This window comes from Mytilus californianus, unplaced genomic scaffold (genome assembly GCF_021869535.1).
Source record: "Mytilus californianus isolate M0D057914Y unplaced genomic scaffold, xbMytCali1.0.p SCAF_26, whole genome shotgun sequence".
NCBI lineage: Eukaryota > Metazoa > Mollusca > Bivalvia > Mytilida > Mytilidae > Mytilus > Mytilus californianus.
The window spans coordinates 2,379,591-2,404,568 of NW_026262675.1; the positions used below are offsets into that span (position 1 = coordinate 2,379,591).

Sequence of the window (24,978 nt, forward strand, 5' to 3'; positions counted from 1 at the left end):
CGAGAAGCTTTTATCATCTATATCCTTGTATAAACGTTGTATAATCGAGATATTGTAACATCTATATATTATGTTTATACTTGTCAAGTGATCCACTGTATCTTATTCTTGTTATAATCTTTTATCATTGGGGTTAAATATCAACGTTTGATTAAAAAAAAAAACAATGTATTGTAAACAGGGGGGAAAAGTGGGGTTAAATTGGATATTTCAAAATCAATTCGTGGCACGTCTAGGGAAGCAGTGTTATGATTAAAAATAAAAAAGTAAAATTTGAATATAATAATAAATTATAAATCATTATCAATCCCATTATAACTGTGGTTCTTTGAATTATAACCTTTGTACTTTATTTAGTTTTGAATAAAAGGAGACGTGTGGTATGAGTTATTGAGACAGAAACCAATCGACAAAAACTACATATTGTATAGACACCCGTCTGTTGTTGAAGATTGTATGTTGATCTATAGTTGCTTACATCTACGACCGTCATTTGTTCTCATGTGAATAGTTATATCATTGGCAATCATACCACATCTTATTATTGTTATAATCAAGATGTCCTTTGTTTTTTGTGTGTCGTTGGACTGCTGTCACATTGTCTAATATTACTCTAACATCCAACACCGCATCAAATCGCAGTCACTGAAAGCAAGCCCAGATCAATTAATATGCTGACGGATCTGAGATCTGACTATGATTGTACTCTTTGTGAAAGAATAAAATTCTTCGAAGGAAAACATCTCCATGTTAATATTATGATTTAACGAGACTTTTGTGTGCGTGTGTGAGCGTCTTATAAATGATGCCTATTAATTCCTTATTATGCATGCAAAAGGTATGGTTTATTTCCACTTTATTTGATCAATCCGTGACAGGATCAGAATCGTTGATTAGATGATACCTGCTGATATATGAAAAAGTCTAAATTATATCACTGTGTCTAAACTACCCCGGCAAAAAATATTTGGACTCAATAGTATCTAATATCAACTACGGTGACGGACCTTCAACAGACAGAGAAAATGTATGATTTCTGTTCATTTATTTGTTATTTTGATGATATTGAAGAATATAAATACACATATAACTATTTTCGATCGTGAGATGTAATAGTTTCTTCGACCGTTCTAGATAAACGGAGAAATAAGTAAAAACGCACGTCAAAATGATGAATTGAGGGAACCTTGACTCGATTTTTTTTCGGCCAGTTTCTTGTTAAATTGCGCACATTGTACGGAAAGAAAGGTGAGGAAAGAAAGATATAAACATGGAGATTGCAAGACTAGTCATTTTGAGCATCTCAATGTTTGTATTTATGTGCATGGAACGAAAGAAATGGGTCATGTCAAAATTGAAGGACCCGGTTTCGTCCTAAAATTTCACAGAGCAGGACCCAGCTTTTTCGTTGAAAATAATGCATAATCGTATAACGTAAATTAAAATCCGTCATTCAACAGGAGTTTGATGGCCCTATGGAAAACGGTTTCTTAAAGAGGACAACTTATCATTTATTTGAATACAGCAGTCAGCAGTGTATATGTCACTTATATAAAAAAAATAACTTTCAACCAGAGACCAAAGGACGTACAAAGTTAGCAACTATAAGTCACCAGAACCGTATAGCAAATGAAGTATTAAAATTTTCAATAAATAAGGTTGGCTTCAATTACATGATCTAATTCATCAAACAAAACCGATATCTTATCAGTATAAAATTAGAGCACAACTGTTACAATTTATTGCCGACTTGTTTCTTTAATATTATGAGACTGACTTCATACAGGAACTTCTTAGGAAGAAAGATAAGAAGTTAGCAATGTCTTTTAACTTTACGTTCCGCTATATAGATGATGTTCTCTCACTAAATAATATTAAAATTTGGTGACTATGTTGAACGAATCTATCCCATCGAACTAGAGATAAGGGATACTACAGATACAGTTAAGTCTGCCTCATATCTTGAATTACATCTAGAAATTGACAATGAGGGTCGGTCGAAAACAAAACTTTACGACAAGAGAGATGATTTCAGCTTCCCAATTGTGAACTTTCCATTTCTATGTAGCAGCATTCCAGCAGCGCCTGCATACGGAGTATATATCTCCCAATTGATACGGTATTCCCGGGCTTGTATTTCCTATCATGATTTCCTTGATAGAGGATTGCTGCGCACAAGGAAGCTATTAAACCAAGAGTTCCAAATGGTGAAGTTGAAATCATCCCTTCGTAAATTTTACGAGTTGGTTGACCGTTATGGAATAACCGTTTCACAGATGATATCGGATATGTTCCTTATGTCGTAACTACAATACCCTTCCCTTTTCACGAATGTGACCTACCAATTAGACTATTTACCGGATTTGTAATAACATAAGCAACACGACGGGTGCCACATATGGAGCAGGATCTGCTTACCCTTCCGGAGCACCTGAGATCACCCCCAATTTTTGGTGGGGTTCGTGTTGCTTAGTCTTTAGTTTTCTATGTTGTGTCATCTGTAGTATTATTTGTCTGTTTGTCTTTTTATTTTTGGCCATGGCGTTGTCAGTTTGTTTTCGATCTATGAGTTTGACTGTCCCTCTGGTATCTTTCGTCCCTCTTTTTTAACTCCGATAAATTAATATATTGGCCAAAAACATGTGACTGCCGCGAATGCATGCTCCTAAAACTGATTATAAGTTTACAATAGTCTAAGATGTTATAGAAAGGGGAAGTTTTTTATCTGCATTAGACAATAGGAAAACTATAATACAGGCACTGACATTATATGGCTTCTGCTGTTGATCAACCGACTCTAACAACTTTTTTTATTCGATTATTTCATTATTTCTACCTACAAGAAGTTACGTAAGTTAACTTCAATGATAATGATGATGATGTCACGGAACCCGAGCTGCATCGCTGGACATAACAATATATTGTACTTATTCTGTATCTTATTTACATCTATATTACATCTATAAAATATATGTCACATTATTGATTTGTTCTGTTTTGCAACCGTGAAATGTATGGTTAAAACAGTGCTGTAACTGAGTGCTTATTTCTTTATCATAAGTTCGACAACGATACTAAAAGATACTCTTTAAGATTAAAAACTTAATTATAAATTGTTTTGCTCACATATTGTTGTCGGTATAATGGAATTGTATGCGACTGTCATCTTCTTTTTCCGAATACGGGAGTAGACTCCTATGTCTGAGGAGTGTAAAACTTCCCGAAACTTGTGTGCTATGTACATATGGACTTAATTAAAATTACTATAAACAATAAAATAAAATAGTCTATTGATAACATATATACATTATGTACACTGGCCTTCAAGTTGTGGTTTAATAAGTTGGTGTGGATCCTTCAAATGTTTGAACCGGGATTCCAGGGTTTCAGACATACCTAATGCTGCCGGTAGTGAATTCCAGTCAGCGATGGTGTTTGGATATAAAGAATATTTATAGAAGTCTTTATTAGTTGCAACTTGCCGAAATTTATGTTGCCCCGTAGTACGTCTGTCATACAAGTGAGAGGTTTAGCTAGCTATAAAACCAGGTTTATTCCAATATTTTCTACATAAGGAAATGCCTGTACCAAGTCAGGAATATGACAGCTATTTTCCATTCGTTTGATGTGTTTGAGTTTTTGATTTTGCCATTTGATAAGGACTATCCGTTTTGAATTTTCTTTGAAGATCATTGAAGTTCGGTATTTTTTGTTATTTTACTTTTTATCAAATCTATTAACTTACCAGACCAGAACATTCTTATTTAGTGTCATAACCTGATTAAAATTGTTCCATGAGTTTCGAAGATAAAGATTTAAAAAACAAATTTAAAGTTCATTATACCTGTCCGCTAGCTAATTTCGGTCATTTTGGCTCAAATCGAAATGGTGATAAAATTGGTAATTAGAGAAACCCGTTTACGGAAACGGAACACACATTTGCTTCTGCGCATCGCCCGATCGCCATTTGTCAGAGGATTGCAGACGAAATACTGATTTCTTACAAAAAATGTAGCATTTTGATGCTTTCAGATTAATGTCTGCGGCTTTGGCTATGTTCAGAACCAAAACAACTCATGGGGATATTAAAAAATCAGCACAGAAAGTTTCTGATCACAAGAAAGACAGTATTACCAGGCTGAAACACCTTCGGCTTGTGATAGGTGCGGAAATAATATTAAACCCTTGAATCCGTGATTGTTATCCGGCTTCTCCTGTACAAAATTATTTATAAAATGTAATGGAGATGATCTTTATTGAATTACTTCAGGGATATTTGTTCAATTGTTACACTGAAGTTTTCTGATTTTGGAAAGATTGGAACTATTGTGCCAATTTCCTCAGTGACAGTTCCCAGCCTCATCCAGCATGAATCATGATGCAACCCGGTTAGCCACAAATGTATATATGCACTGACTTGAAGTTACCACTACTTTCCATGTCAATGCCCAAATGAACTGCAAATATTTTGTGTTCTATATCTTAAGAGCAGTTTGTTTAAGACTATAAGAGAATGAAGTGTTTAGCCCAAATGGCACAAAATAAGATTGCTAGATTTATTCTACAATTACATTCTAGAAAATTTGTGTCATACATGTACATGAATATTGAAAAAGTAGGTTTTTTAGATATTGGTTATGGTAATAGAGTCAAACAACTGAGACTCAATCGGTACCTTGATTGACCGAATAACACTGTTATTATCAGAATAACACTTGTAATGACCGAATAACACTTGAAATTTTAATATTAGCACATATTGGTAACTTTTAAACATTGATTAATAAATAATAGTATATTATTAATGTATTTTATAACTTAAAAATGATTTACAGAAAGCAGGTAAGTTCATAAAGATTATTTTAAATATAGTGTGTACAGTACGGGTAGAGACTTATTATTATGGATGTCTGAATCCGTCTAGATGTCAGACTGGTCGGACAGTTGTCTCAGTGTAATTAACACCTGCTGTGATATTAACCTGTACAATATCCGAGTGGAAGATCGTAAATCAATCTGTACCAGCTTGATTAGAATTAAATTTTACCTGTACAGATATTTTAGTATTTATGGAGGATAGATAATAAATTGTAAAATATTGTTTTGTATTCAAAGAAAAAATTACAATAAAAATAATTTAATATGAATATGGGATCAACTTTTTTTTAACTTGAAAATGAAAGAAAGACGATTTTTAACAATGTACTGTAAAAATGTGTTGCCAATTGTAATAATTGTGTTTGTGCCATTAAACTATTTGTATTTGTAAACCGTAAATATTTCATTTTATTCAAAATTATAACAACCAGGACTGTTTTCAATCGAAGTTTTAATCAAAATGTTGATACATCAATCCCATAAATTATATGAGTTTTCGTTGATGGTTACAATATTTCCCCCTTTTAACGTCCTGTTCCTTTATGTTATTAATAGAAACACAATTTTAAGTATAAGGCCAACATATCATATTTATAAAGTATATAAACAAATTGAATATAGGCATTGTGAATAAACTGTTATTTTCCTTTCGATACCACGTTCCCCGTCGTAGTCTCTACGTCTATTCATACATGTCAATCATTTCTCGCAAGTAAAACAATTTGGTCAGCCAGATCATCCGTGCTTTCTATTTTGACATATATTTCCCGTTAATCTCTTTGAAACAATTGTTTTTTTTACAATATTTATAACGCCGTGATCATCTTTCGATTCCTAGTTTTTATATATAAAAAACTTTTCATATGCACGTCAATATTCTATGACCCAGCATTATTTTAAATTTTGTTTGTTAATAAATTTACATATAATGGAAATAACAGATTTGTTGACACTCGTTGTATTATAACAAAGATATTGCCTTTCTTTTTCCATGTTTGAAATTTTAATGAAAATCGTGTTTTTTATAAACATATTTTACGAATTGTGTCAATCAATACACGAAGATCAAAGTTTTACACTATTCATGATCAGCCGTCTTTACTTTTGCGTCGTATTTTTAGCCATTCTCCAGTGATCTGGAAGGATTTTTTCTCTATGGGCCCAGGGCCCCCCAAAAATAAATTCAATGGGCCATGTTGTCAAATGAGTGGGCCATTCGTTAACAATAAAAAAAATTTAAAAAAGTGTATATTTCACTGTACTTACAAGTATGATTCTAATTAATATCATGGAAATTGTTCCTGTGATTTTGTTATTTCAATTTCAATGAATATACAATAACTTCTTCCAAACCGGGCAATATTTACGATAACCTTTATTTACAATGTTAAAACTGGTACTGTTCCCTTGTTCATGTTCATGTTTTTTTTTCCATTAAATTTGGGTCTTCGTCGATACCATACTTATTCCAGACGTTCCGTATTAGAGGACGTTTCTGGCATTTCCTCTGCACTTGTATTATTATTACTTCATCACGATGACAAGAATAACAGTAGAGAGCAATGTTAATTGATAAGACACGACAACAATTTGCTGAAGGCATGTTTAATGTCAAAACGAGTCAAAGAACAAAAAAATTGACAAGGACAGTAAAGCCCCTTTTATGGAGACAAATACTATGCTATTCATAAAAAGGCTTTTGGATTTTTCAATCGAAATAATAGCAAGCTTACTTAAAAGATTATAATTAAAGAAGAATTCTCGACTGTACTAGCCAATTTTCACAAATTTAAAGTTGTTTATAAAAAATTATATCATGAATGATAGTTAATTACGTTTTTGGGGTAATCAGTCATACCGCATGTTGCTATTATTACCATAGGAAAACACCCGAGACGTCCCAAAAATATATACGTGCTCCTATCATTGGAGTTGTGTACTCACACATGGCGGCACGAAATACGATCGGAAATCCATTTGACGATATCTCAACGTTTCAAAACGAAGTGAAAAATATCATGCGCCACGCGGGCGCTTACATTTGTCACTCTATGCGCCATTTCTGGTCGATAAGCGCAATTGGCGCAAGGCGCACGTCCTTCATGATCACTGATTCTCTAAAGCTCGTGCAGTCAGTAAGATTTTGTAAATCGATGTCGGCAGTTTAAATTGTATAATTCCCAAACTTTAAAGGAGGTATCCAAATAAATTATTTAAATAGGAATCTGGGTGTTGACTGATAAATATAATAAATAAAATAGTTGAAGAAGACTAAAGCTTGTTTTGTTTATAATTACAAGGATTAAATTTTCTATTCTGGTAAATCAATTATTAATGGATCTCGATCAAGAGCCTCAAAACTAACACACAATACTGCCAATCATTACGTATCAAATTAAATCATGAATAGATTTTCCCACGGTCGGTCAGTAAGGTCACCTGTGTTAACTGTTACGATATTTCCCGCCATATGAAAATCACGTGCATTTGACAAAATTAATCCCAGCTATTTTTAGCATTCAACATTGTATTGTGAGTGAAGTCAAGTTCAAAGTTCAACCACATGCTGTTGATCACTAATATGTGTATCATGGAATTGTCTTTTCACGGCAAATATTTTTTTTAGATTGGTGTCAAAAATACAACATACAAGTTAACATGCATTGTGCGTAAATTAATATTATGCAATTAAGAGTCAATGCAGCACCATAGAATTATTTAAATAGGAGTAATTGCATTTCTTTAGACTACAAATCATAGTAAATATTTAATTAACTGGTCATCAAACGATTGAATGCTTCTAGTTTAATGTCCATTCATGTCAGTGGCAATTATTTCATGCATATTTAACAAACACAGAAATATCAAAATAAACCTAATTCCTGAGAAGAATCGTTATCTTCTTCTAGTGTTATTATTTGCGTACTACTTTAGTTATATATCACCAACTTTCGGACAATATTTGTTTACAGTAAAAAGTAAATTCACAATTATAAAGAATCACCAAACTACTAGTATACAAGTATTGCTCACTGTAATTATTTTTATTTCAGAACTGACCCAACGCAGACTGAAAATTAAATACAAATGTAGTGTTGTCAAACTAAAACTTATGCAGCAGCACTTTGCACATCATTCTTCTAATCAATGGGTTTACGTGGAAAATAAATCAGAAAAACAAAAATAACCTTCCAGAAATAAAAAAGAAAATATTTTAAAAACTGTATGCCAACAAATACGAAAAAGATACATAACCATGATAACAAAAAAAAACAAGGGAACATAGAAAATAATATTTTGAGGAATATAAACAGCATTTGAAATATAAAAAGCCATAATTAAAAAATAGGCTATTTTTATTAAAACAAAGTTGTCTCCAGTACTTCACCTGTAAAAATATTTTATGTCAAATACGATGTAGAACTAATCAATACAGTGACTGAGAGGTTTAAATCACAGGTACATGTAACCTGATTCTGAAATCAGTGAAGCATTATAATCTAGTAGCACGGATTGAGATGAAAGGACAATTATATTACCGTTCACACCTGGATCTGTCGATTAATGACCATTCTGCCCACCATAAAAAAGTCGGATTATTCATTTCCGACATGTCCCAGTCCGTTATTTATAGTAATAAGTCTCTACCCGTACTGTACATCCAACATGGCGACCAAGGAAATCATAATGGTCGCCATGTTGGATGTACACACTAAATTTAAAAGTGTTATTCAGTCATTCATGTTACCCAGACTCAATCATGTCTTCAATATTTTTACCAATACATGCCCAAATTATTCACATACTAATTTTGTTAGAAATGAAACATCTTTTAACACGAGATCTAGTAATATAAATTTTTATAAACTTGGAATTAAAGGGTATGAATCTACCACTTTTTATACGACCGCAAAAAAATATGACGTTGGCGTCATTGTCGTTTCCGGCGTCGTCGTCCGAAGACACATTGGTTTTAGCACTCTAACTTTAGTTTAAGTGAATGGATCTCTATGAAATTTTACCATAAGGTTCAATACCACAAAAGGAAGGTTGGGATTGATTTTGGGGGTTATGGTACCAACAGTTAAGGAATTAGGGGCCAAAAAGAGGCCAAAAACAAGCATTTATGTAACTTCCAGACATAACTTGTGTGTTAGTGTATGGATATCTCTGACATTGTACCACAAGGTTCAATATCACAAAGGGAATGCTGGGATTGATTTTGGGGGTAAGGCCTAAATTAATATATTGTTTGTTTCCCCAATCCCGACCCTGCCAAGCAGGTGTGGGTAGGTAGGTAGGGAAATAATTTTATTTTTCCAAAAAGCTTGAACATTATCGGATGATCCGGCAAGCCTGAAAATCAGAAATGAATAAAATAATATTTGACTAAGTTTTGACAATAAAATTTTATGAGTAGGACCATTTTTGCAGGGTCGGTCGGGATTGGGGAAACAAACAATATTTTATTTTAGGCCTAATTGCCTCAAAATTTTAGGAATTAGGGGGCAAAAACAAGCATTTTTCTAGTTTCATGACAATAACTTGTGTGTTAGTGTATGGATCTTTCTGAAATTGTACTACAAGGTTCCATATCACAAAGGGAAAGCTGGAATTAAGTTTGGGGGTAATTGCCAAAAACGTTAAGGAATAAGAGACCAAAAATAAGCATTTTTCTAGTTTCCGTAGAATAACTTGTGTTCAAGTGTATGGATCTCTCTGAAATTGTCCTGCAAGGTACCATACCACAAAGGGAAGGCTGAGATTGATTTTTGGGGTAATTGCCTCGTAATTTTAGGAATTAGGGGCCAAAAAAGGGCAAAAAACAAGCATTTTTCTAGTTTCTGGACAATGACTTGTGTGTTAGTGTATGGATCTTTATGAAATTGTACTACAAGGTTCCATATCACAAAAGGAAAGCTGGAATTGAGTTTGGGGGTAATTGCCCAAAACGTTTAGGAATAAGGGGCCAAAAATAAGCATTTTTCTAGTTTCCGGAGAATAACTTGTGTTCAAGTGTATGGATCTCTCTGAAATTGTACTGCAAGGTACCATACCTCAAAGGGAAGGCTGGGATTGATTTTGGGGGTAATTGCCTCAAAATTTTAGGAATTAGGGGTAAAAAAGGGGCAAAAAACAAGCATTTTTCTAGTTTCTGGACAATAACTTGTGTGTAAGTGCATGGATCTTATGAAATTGTACTACAAGGTTCCATATCACAAAGGGAAAGCAGGGTTTGAGTTGGGGGGTAATTGCCCTAAACATTTAGGAATTTGAGGCCAAAAAAGGGGCCAAAAAACAAGCATTTTTCTAGTTTCCAGACAATTACTTGTGTTCAAGTGTATGGATCTCTCTGAAATTGTACTGCAAGGTACCATGACACAAAGGGAAGGCTGGGATTGAGTTTGGGGGTTCAAAAAATTTGGGGGGGGGGATTTTTTTTTCCCTTTTTTTCTTTAAAATTTTCCATTTTAAGTTGGTTATTTCTGATTTATATATAAAAGCAAATAATAATGATATGGTTTGAATAGGTAAATTAAAAATTTTTTAGTTCTTAGACCACATTCATTCTGTGTCAGAAACCTATGCTGTGTCAAATATTTAATCACAATCCAAATTCAGTGCTGTATCAAGCTTGAATGTTGTGTCCATACTTGCCCCAACTGTTCAGGGTTCGACCTCTGCGGTCGTATCAAGCTGCGCCCAGCGGAGCATTTTATTGTTTACCAGATTTCAGGGAAAAAATCCTGACCCACAGATATTGGTTTGGCAATTAGAAATTACTGGTATTTCTCAAAATTTTAGTGCTCTTCATGTTAATGAATCTGCAATTATAACACACACCTTATACATGTATATAAATATACAAATGATTAGGTCTCATGGATGAAGGATTGAGGGCAACATTGCCAGGGCTATCATTTTGCGTTAGAATACACTATTCTAACACAGGAAAGGTGAAAGGGCTTCTGAGGCCAGACTTAAAAATATTTCTGTTTGCCCAAACCCTACCCACCAGTCTCAGGTGTGGGTAGGTAGGTAGGGATTTTTTTTTTTTTTTTATACTTTAAGAGAAAAATAAGGGTCAAAATTATTTTACCTTTTAACAACTTTTACAATGAAAGCTTAAGACTATTATAGAATTTTGTATAAATTGTCAGACACATATATACGTAAAATTGAGAATGGAAATGGGGAATATGTCAAAGAGACAACAACCCGACCAAAGAACAGACAAGAGCCAAAGGCCACCAATGGGTCTTCAACGCAGCAACAAAATCCCCCACCTAGAGGTGGTCCTCAGCTGGCACAAAAATAAAATTGTGAACTAGTTCAGTGAAAATGGACTTCACACTTAACTCTAAAACATATAAATGACCTATAATTAAAAAAAACGTACAAGACTAACCTGCTAACAAAGGCCAGAGGCTCCTGACTTGGAACAGGCACAAAAATAAGGCAGGGTTAAACATGTTTTGTGAGATCTCAACCCTCCCCCTATACCTTTTGCCAATGTAGAAAAAACAAACACACAGCAATATGCACAGTAAAACTCAGTTTAAAAAAGTCTGAGTCCGATGTCTGAATAGGTAACAAAAGAAACTAAACAAAATGGCAATGATACATAAATTAACAAATAAAGGACTACTAGCAGTTACTGACATGCCAGCTCCAGGCCTCAATTAAACTGATTAAAAGAGTATGTCTTCATCATATGAAAATCAAGTACAATCCCTCCCGTAAGGGGTTTAGTATCAAAAACTATCATACCATCTTAAAATATATGAGATTGATTTTTGGTGTTTTAACGCCACTTTTAAGCACTGCTTTTGGGCTATTTCGTAGCGGCCAGTTTTTATTGGTGGAGCAAGCCGGAGTGTCTAGAGAATACCACCGAACTTCGATAGGAAAACTGACAATCCTAGTCAATTAAGATTGGAGTCGAGTGCACCTGCACGAGCGGGGTTCGAACTCACAACCTCAGTGTTGACTTGCTAGTGATTACAGTAGTAACTACTTAGACCACTCAGCCACCGAGGCCCCAAAATATATGAGAAGAACATAACCCGTATCATGCCATAACTGGTTTTAAACTGTATCTATTTACAACAAATGCAGCAAATTTTAATGCCAAATCAAATTCCTGAACACTTGGATTGGTTCCTCAAAATCGGGCTCAAACGAGTGTCCTGATCGGTCAGAGACAGTCACACAAATTTCATCAGTTTTCCGCAGCATAAAATCGTCATCACACACTTAATCAAACACCTCTTTCCATGTTTTTATATGACCGCAAAAAAACTTTTGGGATCGTATAATGGTATGATGTCGTCGTCTGCGTCATCGTCCGAAGACACATTGGTTTCCGGACAATAACTTTAGTTAAGGTGAATAGATCTCTATGAAATTTTTTAAGAAGGTTCGATACCACAAAAGGAAGGTTGGGATTGATTTTGGGGATAATGGTCTCAACCGTTTAGGAATTAGGGGCCCAAAAGGGACCTTAAACAAGCATTTTTCTAGTTTCAGGATAATAACTTGTGTATAAGTATTTCGATTGCTCTGAAATTGTGCCACAATGTTTAATACCACAAGTTGAAGGTTTTTGATTCATTTTAGGGGTTATGGGGCCAACAGTTTAGGAATTAAGGGCCAAAAACAAGCATTTTTCTAGTTTCCAGACAATAACTTGTGTGTAAGTGTATGGATCTCTCTGACATTGTACCACAAGGTTCCATATAACAAAGGGAAGGCTGTGATTGAGTTTGGGGTTAATTGCCCCAAACATGTAGGATTTAGGGGCCAAAAAAGGGCCAAAAACAAGCATTTCTCTAGTTTCCAGACAATTCCAGACAATAACTTGTGTGTAAGTGTATGGATCTCTCTGAAATTGTACTACAATGTTCCATACTACAAAGGAAAGGCTGGGATTGAGTTTTGGGGTTATTGCTCCAAGGGGGGTGTCAAAAAGTTGGGGGGGGGATTTTTTTTTCTAATTTTTTTAAGGGATTCATATTTTTTTTTCAAAATTGAATATTGTGTCCAAATTTGCCCAAACTGTTCAGGGTTTGACCTCTGCGGTCGTATCAGGCTGCGCTCAGCGAAGCATTTTATTGTGTTTTCAAAACGATAGATTTTGTTGGAAATTACAAGTTTTGATTTTAATCCAAACGAGAGGGTAACATGTTGATTTTCATCTGTATCAATTGGAGGCTTTTATACATAACACAAATTGTCCTGTGATAAAGCGCCGTCAGACCGGATCAGGTTATTCTATGCAACAAACTCAAGATGGATATGGATACGAAAAAAATCCTAAAAAAAAAAACATTGCAAATTTAGAATAAAAAATGATTTTGACTTGGGTGCTTTTTTATGGATCGGTCTGGTTAGGGCAAACCAACCTATTCTTTTTTATGGCCAGAATTACATAATCATTTTTTTTTGCCATAATAATCATTGAAATAGAACACCACTCACCTTGCTTCTATGTTACATAGAAGTGTTAATAAAAACAGGTTTCTTTACATTCTGTCAGTACATGGTAAACATTATATAAGACTTGAAAAACCAAAATAGTATTACAGAGGTTGTTACATAAATATATAAACACATCAGATTGACCACTTGAAGCAGAGGATGATTTAGAACTAAATAGTACGTACAAAGAAACTACTGTTGAATGTGCTAATAGTGATAAGATATAATACATTTATGTGCAACTCATATGAGTGCAATTTATGAAACCATTAAATGCAGAAATTGGTTGAAAATACATTTACACTATCAGTGTATAATATTGCATAAAAAACAACAAAGGACAGTATCATTTGCATAAAAAGCATACACACAAATAAATAAAAACAAAATATACTGAAATAAAAAAAAAATGCCTGCCTTGTCTACTCTAAGAATCTGGATAGGGGTGGGGTGGGGAGAATCTACATTTTTTTTATGATGGCCTAATTTTTACTGGTTTATTGACTACATTGTAAGACAGTCATCATGCTGCTTTTGCCCAGTGATTAAGATAATTTTCAAAAGCTTATTTTAACAAATAATATTATGCAGTTAGAAGCTATTGCATATGGATAACAAAATATGACTTTAGAATTGGTGGTGAAGTTAAGTGAACAGGAAAGAATCTAGGAAAAAAAATTAAATCAAAATGGAAATATTAATTATGCAGCAACATTTGGTCATAATGGGGTTGTTCATTCTGATGCCCCGTTTAGGAAGTGTGCCACTCTCTCTGCAAGTTAAAGATCCCTTGTAACATCCCTGAGGGGTCAATAGGTAGCCTGTTGAAAGGCAAAATTTCTGTCCCTATTCAACTAAATTAAATACATTAGGCTGACATCTTACTTTTTATCAGAAAGAAACCCAATGTATTCATTATATAATATACATGTATTTTTATTTTATTTTGTAGATAATTATGAAGTTATTGAGGCTAAAGCATTCTTTGAATCCAATTACTCCCACATATATTACATATTTAATGACAATTTTGCTACAGTAGAAGCAGATTTAAAGCAGAGAGGTAAGATAAACATACAGATATGATTGGGTTGCAGTAGCAGTCTTCACAAAAACTTTTTGACTTATAAGTCTGAAAATCAGTTTGTTTTATGATTTGTGAGGCCTCTTTCAGAAAAATAATGACTGGCCTGGGCTAAAAGATTGACCAACAATTACGAAAACATCATATATATACTATATCTTAAGTAGTATTATATTTATAGAAATGTGTGTGGGAATGATCATACAACACATGTAAATATAGACAAGTAATTGGCATATGAATACAGTTAATATGTACATGAATGGTAGTTTATCTAATTTTATTGTTTTCATTAAAAAAAAAACAACAACAGTCAATAAAATACATAAATGAGAAAATTTAGGCTTTAATGGAATATAGTCAATGTAGATATATGGAGAAAAAATTAACTCTACTAACTGTATAATAGAAATAATAGTAATAATTTTTTTTTACAAGAGTGGAAGCACAATTTATACAAACACTATTCTCTCCTTGCAGCCAATAAAGCACACAGAGAAGAATTGGAAGGAATTCTTAATGTATTTGAGGTATTGTTTAAACCCAAAGGTCATAGAAAATAGTAATAGACACACATTGTACTTCTCTTATACACAGAAGAAACCAAGATGTGGATCTAAATTTCATTTATTAGATCTTACAAAAAAGTTTGAAAATCTCTGTTGAAGAGAAATTTATGCTACCGGTAACTAATGTTTAAGAGTTATTTTACTTTAATCTGAATAGATCAAACAATTTTGTTCTCTTATATAAAACTTTTTTGTTGTAGAGGAGAAAAAAATAAGTTCTCATTCCTTTTCTTCAATCCGGGTTCTAACTAAGGATTTTTGAAGGCGAGTTTAGGGACTTGTCATTTTTGGCCATGGCGAGTTCAACACTGAGAAGATGGAATTTTGTTGCTATATAATTTATTAATTCAGTCCCCATGACAAAATAGGGCATGGGAATTACACCAAATTTATATTATTTTGAAACTATTGTTATCAAATGATGACATATGTGCTCATCTGACATGTTTGATACAACATTTTACAATCTTGATGTATCTTTGGACTCACCATTTTAGAAAATGATGAGTCCAGACAGATTTTCATGAGTCCTATACTCACCTTAGTTAGAACCCTGTTTAATAGACTGACCATTGAAAGAACCGTAGAAAACAAAAGGGCTTTATTAAGATACCAAGGAGCGTAAAACATTCAAATGTCCTATAAATATTATGCACAATAAGTAAATATGTGAATCAGGTAATTAAACAGAGTTATCATACACCCTAATAACATGCAAAACCAGTGAGAAAATTAAGAAATCAAACAAAACTACGTAAGCATAAGCTTCTTGTTCAATACCAGCTCGACTTTCAAATAAATTAGTGAAAGTTAGTATTTGTAAATGTAAATTAGAAAACTGTTATCTATTAAATAAAATATTTGAAACATTTGAAATAAAAATTAAGACTGCTTTGAATTTCACTGTAAGCACATCCATATAACATATCTTATAGATTTACAATTTTATTTTTTCAGAAAATACTGTTGTTGTTACCAGAGTTAGTTCAAAGAAGATGGATGTTTCACAGTATTGGTGAGTTCATCTGCATGGGAAGTCATCTGTACAATTTTCATAATTTTTTTCAATGGATTTATTCAAATATATAGATCACTTTTGCAGACCATAAATTTCATTTAATGCAACGAGAAATACACATACACTTAATACACAATACTGGCAGGTAAGTGATTACAGGCTTTGGAATAATTTAGATATTATTTTATTTTTATAGGTCGAATAATGAAGAAACTTCTTCATCCTGGAAATGGTATAAAGGTAAATATAAGTTTATTTGAAAAAATAATTACTTATTAATACACAAAACACTGTCAAAATTATGGTTGTATTTTTACCTGTGCTTAAGGCAGAAGTAGGGTTAGTAACCCATCAACTCTGTCAGCTGTCCATTCGTAAGAAATCTTTCATCAAAGTTTTCTTGATTTCTATGAAAGGGAATGTTTTAAATATTTGGTCTACAGCTTTGTAAGGTTGAGTTGTAGAGATTAAGCAATTTTTACATCTGAAATGTTCAACTTCCTGTTTGTCAAAAGTTTTAAATTTTACAACACTTATTGTACAATGAAAATTTTCGTCAAAGATTTCTCTGCTCCTATGGAAGGGTATTATTTAATATTTGCCTGCAGCTCGATAATGTTGAGTAGTAGGGAGTAAGCAATATTTACATCTGCTGTGTATCCACTTCCTGTTTGCCGATAGTTTGAAATTTTTCAACACTTCATTGTACAAGGAAAATTTTCATCAAAGTTTTCTTGGCTTCAGCAAAAGGAAATGATCAGTTATGCTCCAGTATAAATGTTACCGCAATCAATTGCATGAAGCGACTCTTCAGAATAAGTTAAATCTTAAAGTAATAATTAATAATAACCGGAAAATTAAAAGTCCTACTCGTTTTTGTCGAAAAAGCGAGACTAGCGATCCTACATTCCGTCGGAGTCTGCGGCGGCGTCAACAAATATTCACTCTGTGGTTAAAGTTTTTGAAATTTTGATAACTTTCTTAAAATATCCTGGATTTCTACCAAACTTGAAAAGAAGCTTGTTTATGATCATAAGATAATATCCAGAAGTAAATTTTGTAAAAAAAAATTCCATTTTTTCCGTATTTTACTTATAAATGGACTTAGTTTTTCTGCCAGTTAACATTACATTCACTCTGTGGTTAAAGTTTTTAAAGTTTTAACAACTTTCTTAAACTATCCTGGATTTGTACCAAACTTGGACAGAAGCTTGTTTATGATTAAAAGCTAGTATCTAGAAGGAAATTTTGTTAAAATTTTGTTCCATTTTTTCCGTATTTTACTTATAAATGGACTTAGTTTTTCTTCAAGTTAACATTACATACAGTCTGCAATTTAAGTTTTTAAAACATTTATTAGATTCATAAACTATCCTGGATTTTTACCAAACTTGGACAGAAGCTACTTACAATCAAAAGATAGTATAGAGAGGAATATTTTTATTAATTTTTTTCCTCATTTTTGTTGAGCCTGCCATTAACAGCAAAAGTAGGCGAGACACTGGGTTCCACGTAACCCTTACGAATTTTTTTCACAATATATATGTTCATTTCTAGTAATTTTTTTACAATTCGATATTTCATTAAACATATATTTCCTGCATTGTTTACATTAATTTAAACAAAAGATAACATAACGGATACATCTTTATACAAATCAAATATATTACATAATTTGCATATGAATTATAAATAAATCACTGTCATTGAGAAGCTAATTAATCTGTAAAAAAAGTTACCAAACTTTTGAATATGATAACCATTTGAAGGATTAAATGGACAAGGATCTGTGTAGTCAGAATATCAGAAGACCAATTGCTATTGCACATCTCTAGTTACACTTGATAAATAACAGTTTATCCTACTTTTCACTTAGGCAAAGCAAAGTTATTGCCAAAGTTGATTATTAGTACCAATATCATCAGATGCTCACTGTTATGTGTTATTTTAAGGAGTCTTTGTTTTTAATTTTAGACAAGAAAAGAAGGAATGCGATTGTTCATTATTTGGTACCAGATATTACAGGAGAGTGCTTCAGAGGAATGTCATGATATTTTTCTACAACTGGTTCCTGGTTTGGGTGATGGTATAGATCAAACAGCCCTCCAGAGTAAATCAACTGCAGACAGTAAGAGAACTTAATTGAAACAAGCCTTTTCCATTTATATTTTTACAGTTAAAAAATTTATTTTTCAGTTTGAAGAAATTAAGTTGTATAAACATTTAGCTAGACTTTGAAATATTGTGGGACATGTTGCATTTTTTAATGATTAAATATTATTATTAGGTTTTGGTGGGATGATATCGCCTGATGAAATTACACCAATTCTACCCAGCAGTGGAGAGAAACTTCCAGATAATGTTACAAAACATTTCTTTGACTGTCTCATATATTACTTAGTGTCAGAGGTAGGCTATAGAAAATTTAAAAATGTATTATATAGGATCATATAGATATGGATTTGAAAATATTCTCAGTTTCTATAACATCTCATTACTGAGAGCAAAAATTTGGTTTTTACTAAAAAGAAGTTTATGCTTTTTGAGTAGGTAGGGTATGCTAAGAAAGAAAAATCGTATTTACTTTAATAAAGCTTAACATTTAACATGTTCAAAAAAGGTAACTTTTTGTATATTGTATACACTACTGAAGAAAACATGCAAGTAATTATATAGTTATAATAAAATTACTCTTTTTGTTACACACCAGGAGTGACTTAAATATTGGACCATAACAGACCATGTGTAGAGCAAACATCAGTATCACATGAATATTATGCAACAAATTTAATTGAAATTATTCTTAATGTTTGATTTATAATATAATGTTTTACTGCCTATTGTTTCAGGTGTCTAAAATTGTATGGCTTAATGACAGAATGAGAGAGACCGGATTTGTTTTTCTGTTTTATAAGTTTAAGTCATCTTACCTAAAATGGTTGTTACCAGATTTTGATAAAAATAGTAGTGTTTACAGGCCAGACCTAGGTAAATATTATTAATCAAATATATTGTAAAGGAAGTGAGATGAGGAACAGTTGTAAATGAAACAATCTTATAGATTTATTGCACTAATATAAGGAATATTGTCCTGAACAATATATCATATTACTTAAGGAATGACTAGTATTTTTTCTGTCTGTGAAGAAACAACTTCAAAAAGTGCACATATTTAAAGATGTGCACCACATTTTCCTAGGTTACTTCGAATAGACAGAAAAAATATTACAGTCTTTCCTTATAATTTAACTCTAAATTCCATTTCTAAGGAGTAAATCATGAAAATAAAAAGTTGGTGACATCAAGGTCACGTGACAAAATTATGTCTATGAGCTGGTAGACAAAAAACTTATAGCCAATCAGAACACATCATACGTCCAAAATTTAATTATAAGAGCTTGTCAAAAAGTTATATACTTGAAATGTCATGCACATATACATGTATATTAATTTTTTGTCATAACTGTTGTTGAGAGGAGGTAAAATTGCATATTAACATGCAGTCACATAATTTGTTCAGCTATCTTGACCACTCATACCCCATTCCACAGAAAGAACAATGGCATACTGTGGATTAATTTATTTTTCGTGGATATTAGATTTCGTGGTTTTGCAAAAGTCTACATACAAACATTTAGATAATGTGTACTTCTTCAAATATGTAAATTGGGTTGTTACCTATACACATGAATATTAATGAATTTACAGTAGTTGGTTTTCGTGTAATGTTTTATTTATTAAAAAAAAGTAATGTTATTCACACTGAAAGTGATAATCTACTGTATTTGATTTGATTGAATGTTTAATGACAATATAAGATTGTAGAGTTATCATGTATATAAAGCATTGTCTTATTTTTTTGTATCTTATATATGAATTATAGATTTACCAAGTGTCAGGAAGATGGAAGATATGAAGAGTAAGGACTTGCCCAATAATGTGGCAGAATGTAGATATTCTTATATTAAATGGTTGGCACATTTCATGATAAACAGAAAACAAGAAGATGAAACAAGGTATTACATACTTACAGCAGTAATATCGGAAATAACATCTAAGAATTCAAATCCAGGAAATTCTATTTGTTGTCATTTGTTAAAGAAAACTCTTTAGACCAACAATAAAATATAGATTGTTTGTTGTTGCCTACCTACCCACCTAAAAAGCAGCCTAACCGAAGCACCTACCTATGACACAAATAGGTTCACATGTTTTTTTTTAAAGATTTTTTCCTGCTCTTATGTCGTTTTCTTGTCTAAAACATGTAAGTTATGTTGTTAGTCCAAAAAAATAAAATCTCTACCTATCTACCCAACCCTACAAGGCATGGGTAGGCAACATCAAACAAAGAATTTTTTTGCTGAAAAAGTTAATTGTCAGGTTATTTGGATGTTTTTTATGCCCTGCCATCACCAGAGGGGGCATAAAGTGTTACCCTTGTCTGTCCATCTGTCTGTGCGTACATCCCAAAATTGTTTTCCATTCTCTTATTTTAGTTTGCCTCGACCAAATGTTATGAAACTTATACACAATGCTTATTACCACAAAATACAGATCAAGTTCAAATTTGGGTGACGTCCCTTTTACCGTTCTCGAGTTGTGTCCCTTTATAACGATATATGCAAGATGGGGCATCATCTGTGTCCCATGTACATTCTCCATTTATTTTTATTTGCAATGGGTGCAATCACATTGTTCTTGAACAGTAAACCTGTGAACTAAAATAAATAACCAGCATCATATTTTAGGCTATTGGATATTTTTAGGGAACCTGAACAGGAAACAACAGATTCCACAGATGTTGATCCATCGAAAGAACAAGTTGAGTTTAGGAATAATACAGCAGAGAGAATGCCAGGCAGCAATACAAGTACCTTGTCAACAACATCTCACGGCTCCGAACATGATTCTACCAACTCAAGCCTTTGTTATGAAGAATTTGAAAATGAAAATGATATTGTTAGAAGTGTCTTATTTTCAACTAGAGAAAATGTCAATGTTATACATGAATCTTTCAGACAAGCAAGTATTTCCAATATTATATCATATTTTTTAAAGATAAAGTTATTGTGTTAAATTATCATATTAGTAACACATGTTTTTTTTCCCATCCTAATGGGTGTTCTTTATTGATTAACTTTATGAATACTTTAGACAATTTTGTATTATTTCATAGTATTTGATAAAGTTGGTTGATGAAATTATTGTAAAGTAATAATTGTATTTGATCAGTTGCGTGTCTCTTTAAAAAACAATTCTGAGTTTTGCTTCTTGCTAGCTCCTACTATTTACTGGGTTTTCAAACAGTAATGGGGTTTTTGATTTGGGATGGTATGGTGGACGGGCAGACGTCCTTTGAGCAGCTCCAGTTATTTCTGGGTAATTACTTATAAACTGTACAATCCAATGCTTTTCACATTTTAATATGTTTGCACTGACTTGAGGTCAAGTCAAGGTTGACATTGAGGATTGTCATTTTCATTCAGGAGATATGGTCCTTGATTGATTTGGTTAAAGTACTTTATGTTGTTTTCATCCAATCACTTGAGAACTGTTCAACTAATGCTTTTAAAATTTTAAGATGGTATTACGGATCAATACTAAGGATTATAACTTTTGTCATTCAGGAGTTATTGTCCTTGATTGATTGGAAACTGGCACTTTATGTCGTTTTTGTGCAGTAGCTGGAGAACTGTTCAACCAATACCTTGAAAATTACAAGATTTTGTTTTTACTGATTTGATTGAGGTCAAGTAAGATATTGTGTATTTTTACTTTTGCCGTTCAGGATTTATGGTCCTTGATTGATTTAGAAAATGGCATTTTAAGTTGTTTCTGTACATCAAGTTGAGAATTGTTCAACCAATGCTTTTTAAATATTTGTTGTTATTGAAGACAAAATTCAGATCAAGTTTGGTGTTGATGGTTGCAAATTTTTGTTGTTCAAGAATTACGACCCTTCGTTGCTTTATCAATGACACTTACAAATGTAATAAAAACCTGATTTGCTCTACTCATATTGACAGCTTTTGTATTATTATATTAGAATTTTTGTCGCAGAAAGCTCGACATAGGGATAGTGATCCGGTGGCGGCGGCTACGGCGGCGTTAGCTAACTTCTTAAAAGCTTTATATTTTAGAAGGTGGAAGACCTGGATGCTTCATACTTTGTATATAGATGCCTCATGTTACGAAGTTTCCGTCAGTCACATGTCCAATGTCCTTGACCTCATTTTCATGGTTCAGTGACTACTTGAAAAAAAGTTCAGATTTTTTGGAAATTTAAATTCTCTCTTATTATAAGTAACAGGATAACTATATTTGGTATGTGCGTACCTTGCAAGGTCCTCATGCCCGTCAGATAGTTTTCACTTGACCTCGACCTCATTTCATGGATCAGTGAACAAGGTTAAGTTTTCGTGGTCAAGTCCATATCTGAGATACTATAAGCAATAGGTCTACTATATTTGGTGTATGTAATGATAGTAAGGGGTACATGTCCAACTGGCAGGTGTCATCTGACCTTGACCTCATTTTCATGGTTCAGTGGTCATAGTTTAGTTTTTGTGTTTTGGTCTGTTTTTCTAATACTGTTTGCAATAGGACAACTGTATTTGGTGTATGGAAATATTGTACGATGTTCATGTCTGTCTGGCATGTTTTATTTGACCTTGACCTCATTTTCAAGGTTCATTGCTCAATGTTAAGTTTTTGTGTTTTGGTCTGTTTTCCTAATACTGTATGCAGTAGGTCAACTATATTTGGTGTATGGAAATATTTAATGATGTACATGTCAATCTGGCAGGTTTTATTTGACCTTGACCTCATTTTCATGGTTCATTGTTTATGTTAAGTTTTTGTGTTTTGGTCTGTTTTTCTTACACTTTAATCAACAGGTCAACTATATTTGGTGTATGGAATGATTGTAAGGTGTACATGTCTAGCTGGCAGGTGTCATTTGACCTTGACCTCATTTTCATAGTTCAGTGGTCAAAGTTAAGATTTTGAGTTTTGGTCTTTTTTTCTAATACTATATGCAATAGGTCAACTATATTTGGTGTATGGAAATATTTTATGATCTTAAGTCAGTCGCGCAGTTTTTATTTGACCTTGACCTCATTTTCACAGTTCATTGCTCAGTGTTAAGTTTTTGTGTTTTGGTCTGTTTTTCTTAAACTATAAGCAATAGGTCAACTATATTTGTTGTATGGAAGAATTGTTACCTGTACATGCCTGCCTGGCATGGTTCATCTGACCTTGACCTCATTTTCATGGTTCATTGGTCAATGTTTAGTTTTCTTGGTTAATGTTAAGTTTATGTGACAGTTGTAAGAAAGCTTTATATTTAGGACTATCAACATAATATCAATGATTAGTAAAGAAGGCGAGACATTTCAGCGTGTGTACTCTTGTTCTTATTGGTTTATTTCTAGATAAACAAAAGCCTTGCAATATAAATTTGAGAAAAAAAATATCCATATAAATATAACATCTTATCTTTTCAGGCATTGTTGTTTACATTCAAACAGGCAAAAGCAATAAAAACTGTAATTGGTGTGTACAAAGATTGGTTCCAGGTAGGCTTATTATTTTTATAATGCTTGGTTGATTAGCCTGATTTAAAAAAAAACAAAAAAACTTTTGAACTAAGATACAGGCAGGTTAAATTATGAATGTGGATATTTACATCATAAAGTATAGAGAACATATATCAAGGATATACAAGTGCTAGTTTATAATCAAGGGAAATCAATTTTTAAATTTAAACTTTTCTTCTAACTTACCTCTTAAAGTATAGAAAAATTCTCTTTTAAAAACTATTATCCAACTATTTCTTATCTCATCAGATTTTTGGGTGGTTTCCCTTATTTAAATATGAACTGTCTGTGCTACAAATGGGAGATAAGCTGATTTGACATTAGTAACACTGGCAATATATGGATAAATAATTATATCTCTCTTCACTATATTTAAATTGCATGTGCAAATTACTTATTGTGGCTGATATACAGAAATAGTTCTGATAATACATTTCATGTGTATATGCATGATAACTTTGATATAGACATCTGCATGTTGTATACTAACAACTTTGTCTGTTAAACAGCATGCTGATTGTAAACCAATTTTTATGCAAGAGCCTTGTGATATGGAGCATGGAAGTCATAATAGAGAAACAGCAGAAATACCTTCAACTCTATCTGATATCTTAGAGGAGGATGCTTCATCAGATGTAGGTATTCAATGCTATATATTATTGTAGGGCTACACAGCAGCTGTATTCTTTTGCTAAGCAGGAGTCTGTTTCACAAAAAAACTTAAGACTAAGGTCGATCGTAAGTATACTGACTTGTTCATGACTTACGATCAATCTTAGTGGTAAGTTTTTTTGTGAAACCCACTCCTGAGCTTTAGAGTTTGCTTGCTTTAATTTTTTGTGATGATATCAAGTGGTTGATTATAATTACAGATTATATGTTATCTTCCTGTTCTGAAATGTGCATGTTTGCAAATCCTTTGTTAGGTTAAAAAACAGCATGGAAGGGAAAACAATGTTAGACTATAGGATAAAACATCTCAAAATCATAATAACAAAATAAGCAAAAACATCAATGTTGGAGTTCAAGGTAAAGGTCACAGGTTGATAGCATGATACATTGTCTGTTTTTTTTCAAAGACAGAAACACTAGCTTTATTTTCTTATTTTAGATAATAATTCATTGCATTAAGGTGAAAACAGTTGTAAAAACTTTCTTGAAATGCATAGAAAATCAGTGGAAAATATAATTTGTAGCATATGTCAAATAAAGTAACTAGAGTAATTTTCATTGATACAAAGTAATGCATTAAAACATATGACACTCTGTAATTGGTTGATATTGTTTATCAATGCATAGATGTAACATGATCCACATCTATTGCTAATTCTGTTCAAGCTAGTGGAAAGG

General features: G+C 32.7%; 1 protein-coding gene across 7 annotated transcripts in view; it reads left to right on the forward strand.

Annotated features, from left to right (window-relative positions):
* The first annotated feature begins 3,959 nt into the window (after nucleotides 1-3,959).
* LOC127732674 (ral GTPase-activating protein subunit alpha-1-like) overlaps nucleotides 3,960-24,978 on the forward strand; it is an 88,198-nt gene continuing 67,179 nt past the window's right edge. For 6 of the 7 annotated variants that reach the window (XM_052241838.1, XM_052241839.1, XM_052241841.1 and 3 more), the window contains exons 1-12: nucleotides 3,960-4,163; nucleotides 14,312-14,422; nucleotides 14,924-14,973; nucleotides 15,970-16,027; nucleotides 16,227-16,270; nucleotides 18,005-18,158; nucleotides 18,318-18,439; nucleotides 18,880-19,018; nucleotides 19,914-20,046; nucleotides 20,797-21,052; nucleotides 23,536-23,607; nucleotides 24,138-24,263. In XM_052241838.1, the coding sequence (XP_052097798.1) occupies nucleotides 4,037-4,163; nucleotides 14,312-14,422; nucleotides 14,924-14,973; nucleotides 15,970-16,027; nucleotides 16,227-16,270; nucleotides 18,005-18,158; nucleotides 18,318-18,439; nucleotides 18,880-19,018; nucleotides 19,914-20,046; nucleotides 20,797-21,052; nucleotides 23,536-23,607; nucleotides 24,138-24,263 (1,392 nt within the window). In that variant the 5' untranslated portion in view covers nucleotides 3,960-4,036. The remainder of the gene's footprint in view (nucleotides 4,164-14,311; nucleotides 14,423-14,923; nucleotides 14,974-15,969; nucleotides 16,028-16,226; nucleotides 16,271-18,004; nucleotides 18,159-18,317; nucleotides 18,440-18,879; nucleotides 19,019-19,913; nucleotides 20,047-20,796; nucleotides 21,053-23,535; nucleotides 23,608-24,137; nucleotides 24,264-24,978) is intronic. The other variant, XM_052241843.1, reaches the window with a different exon arrangement.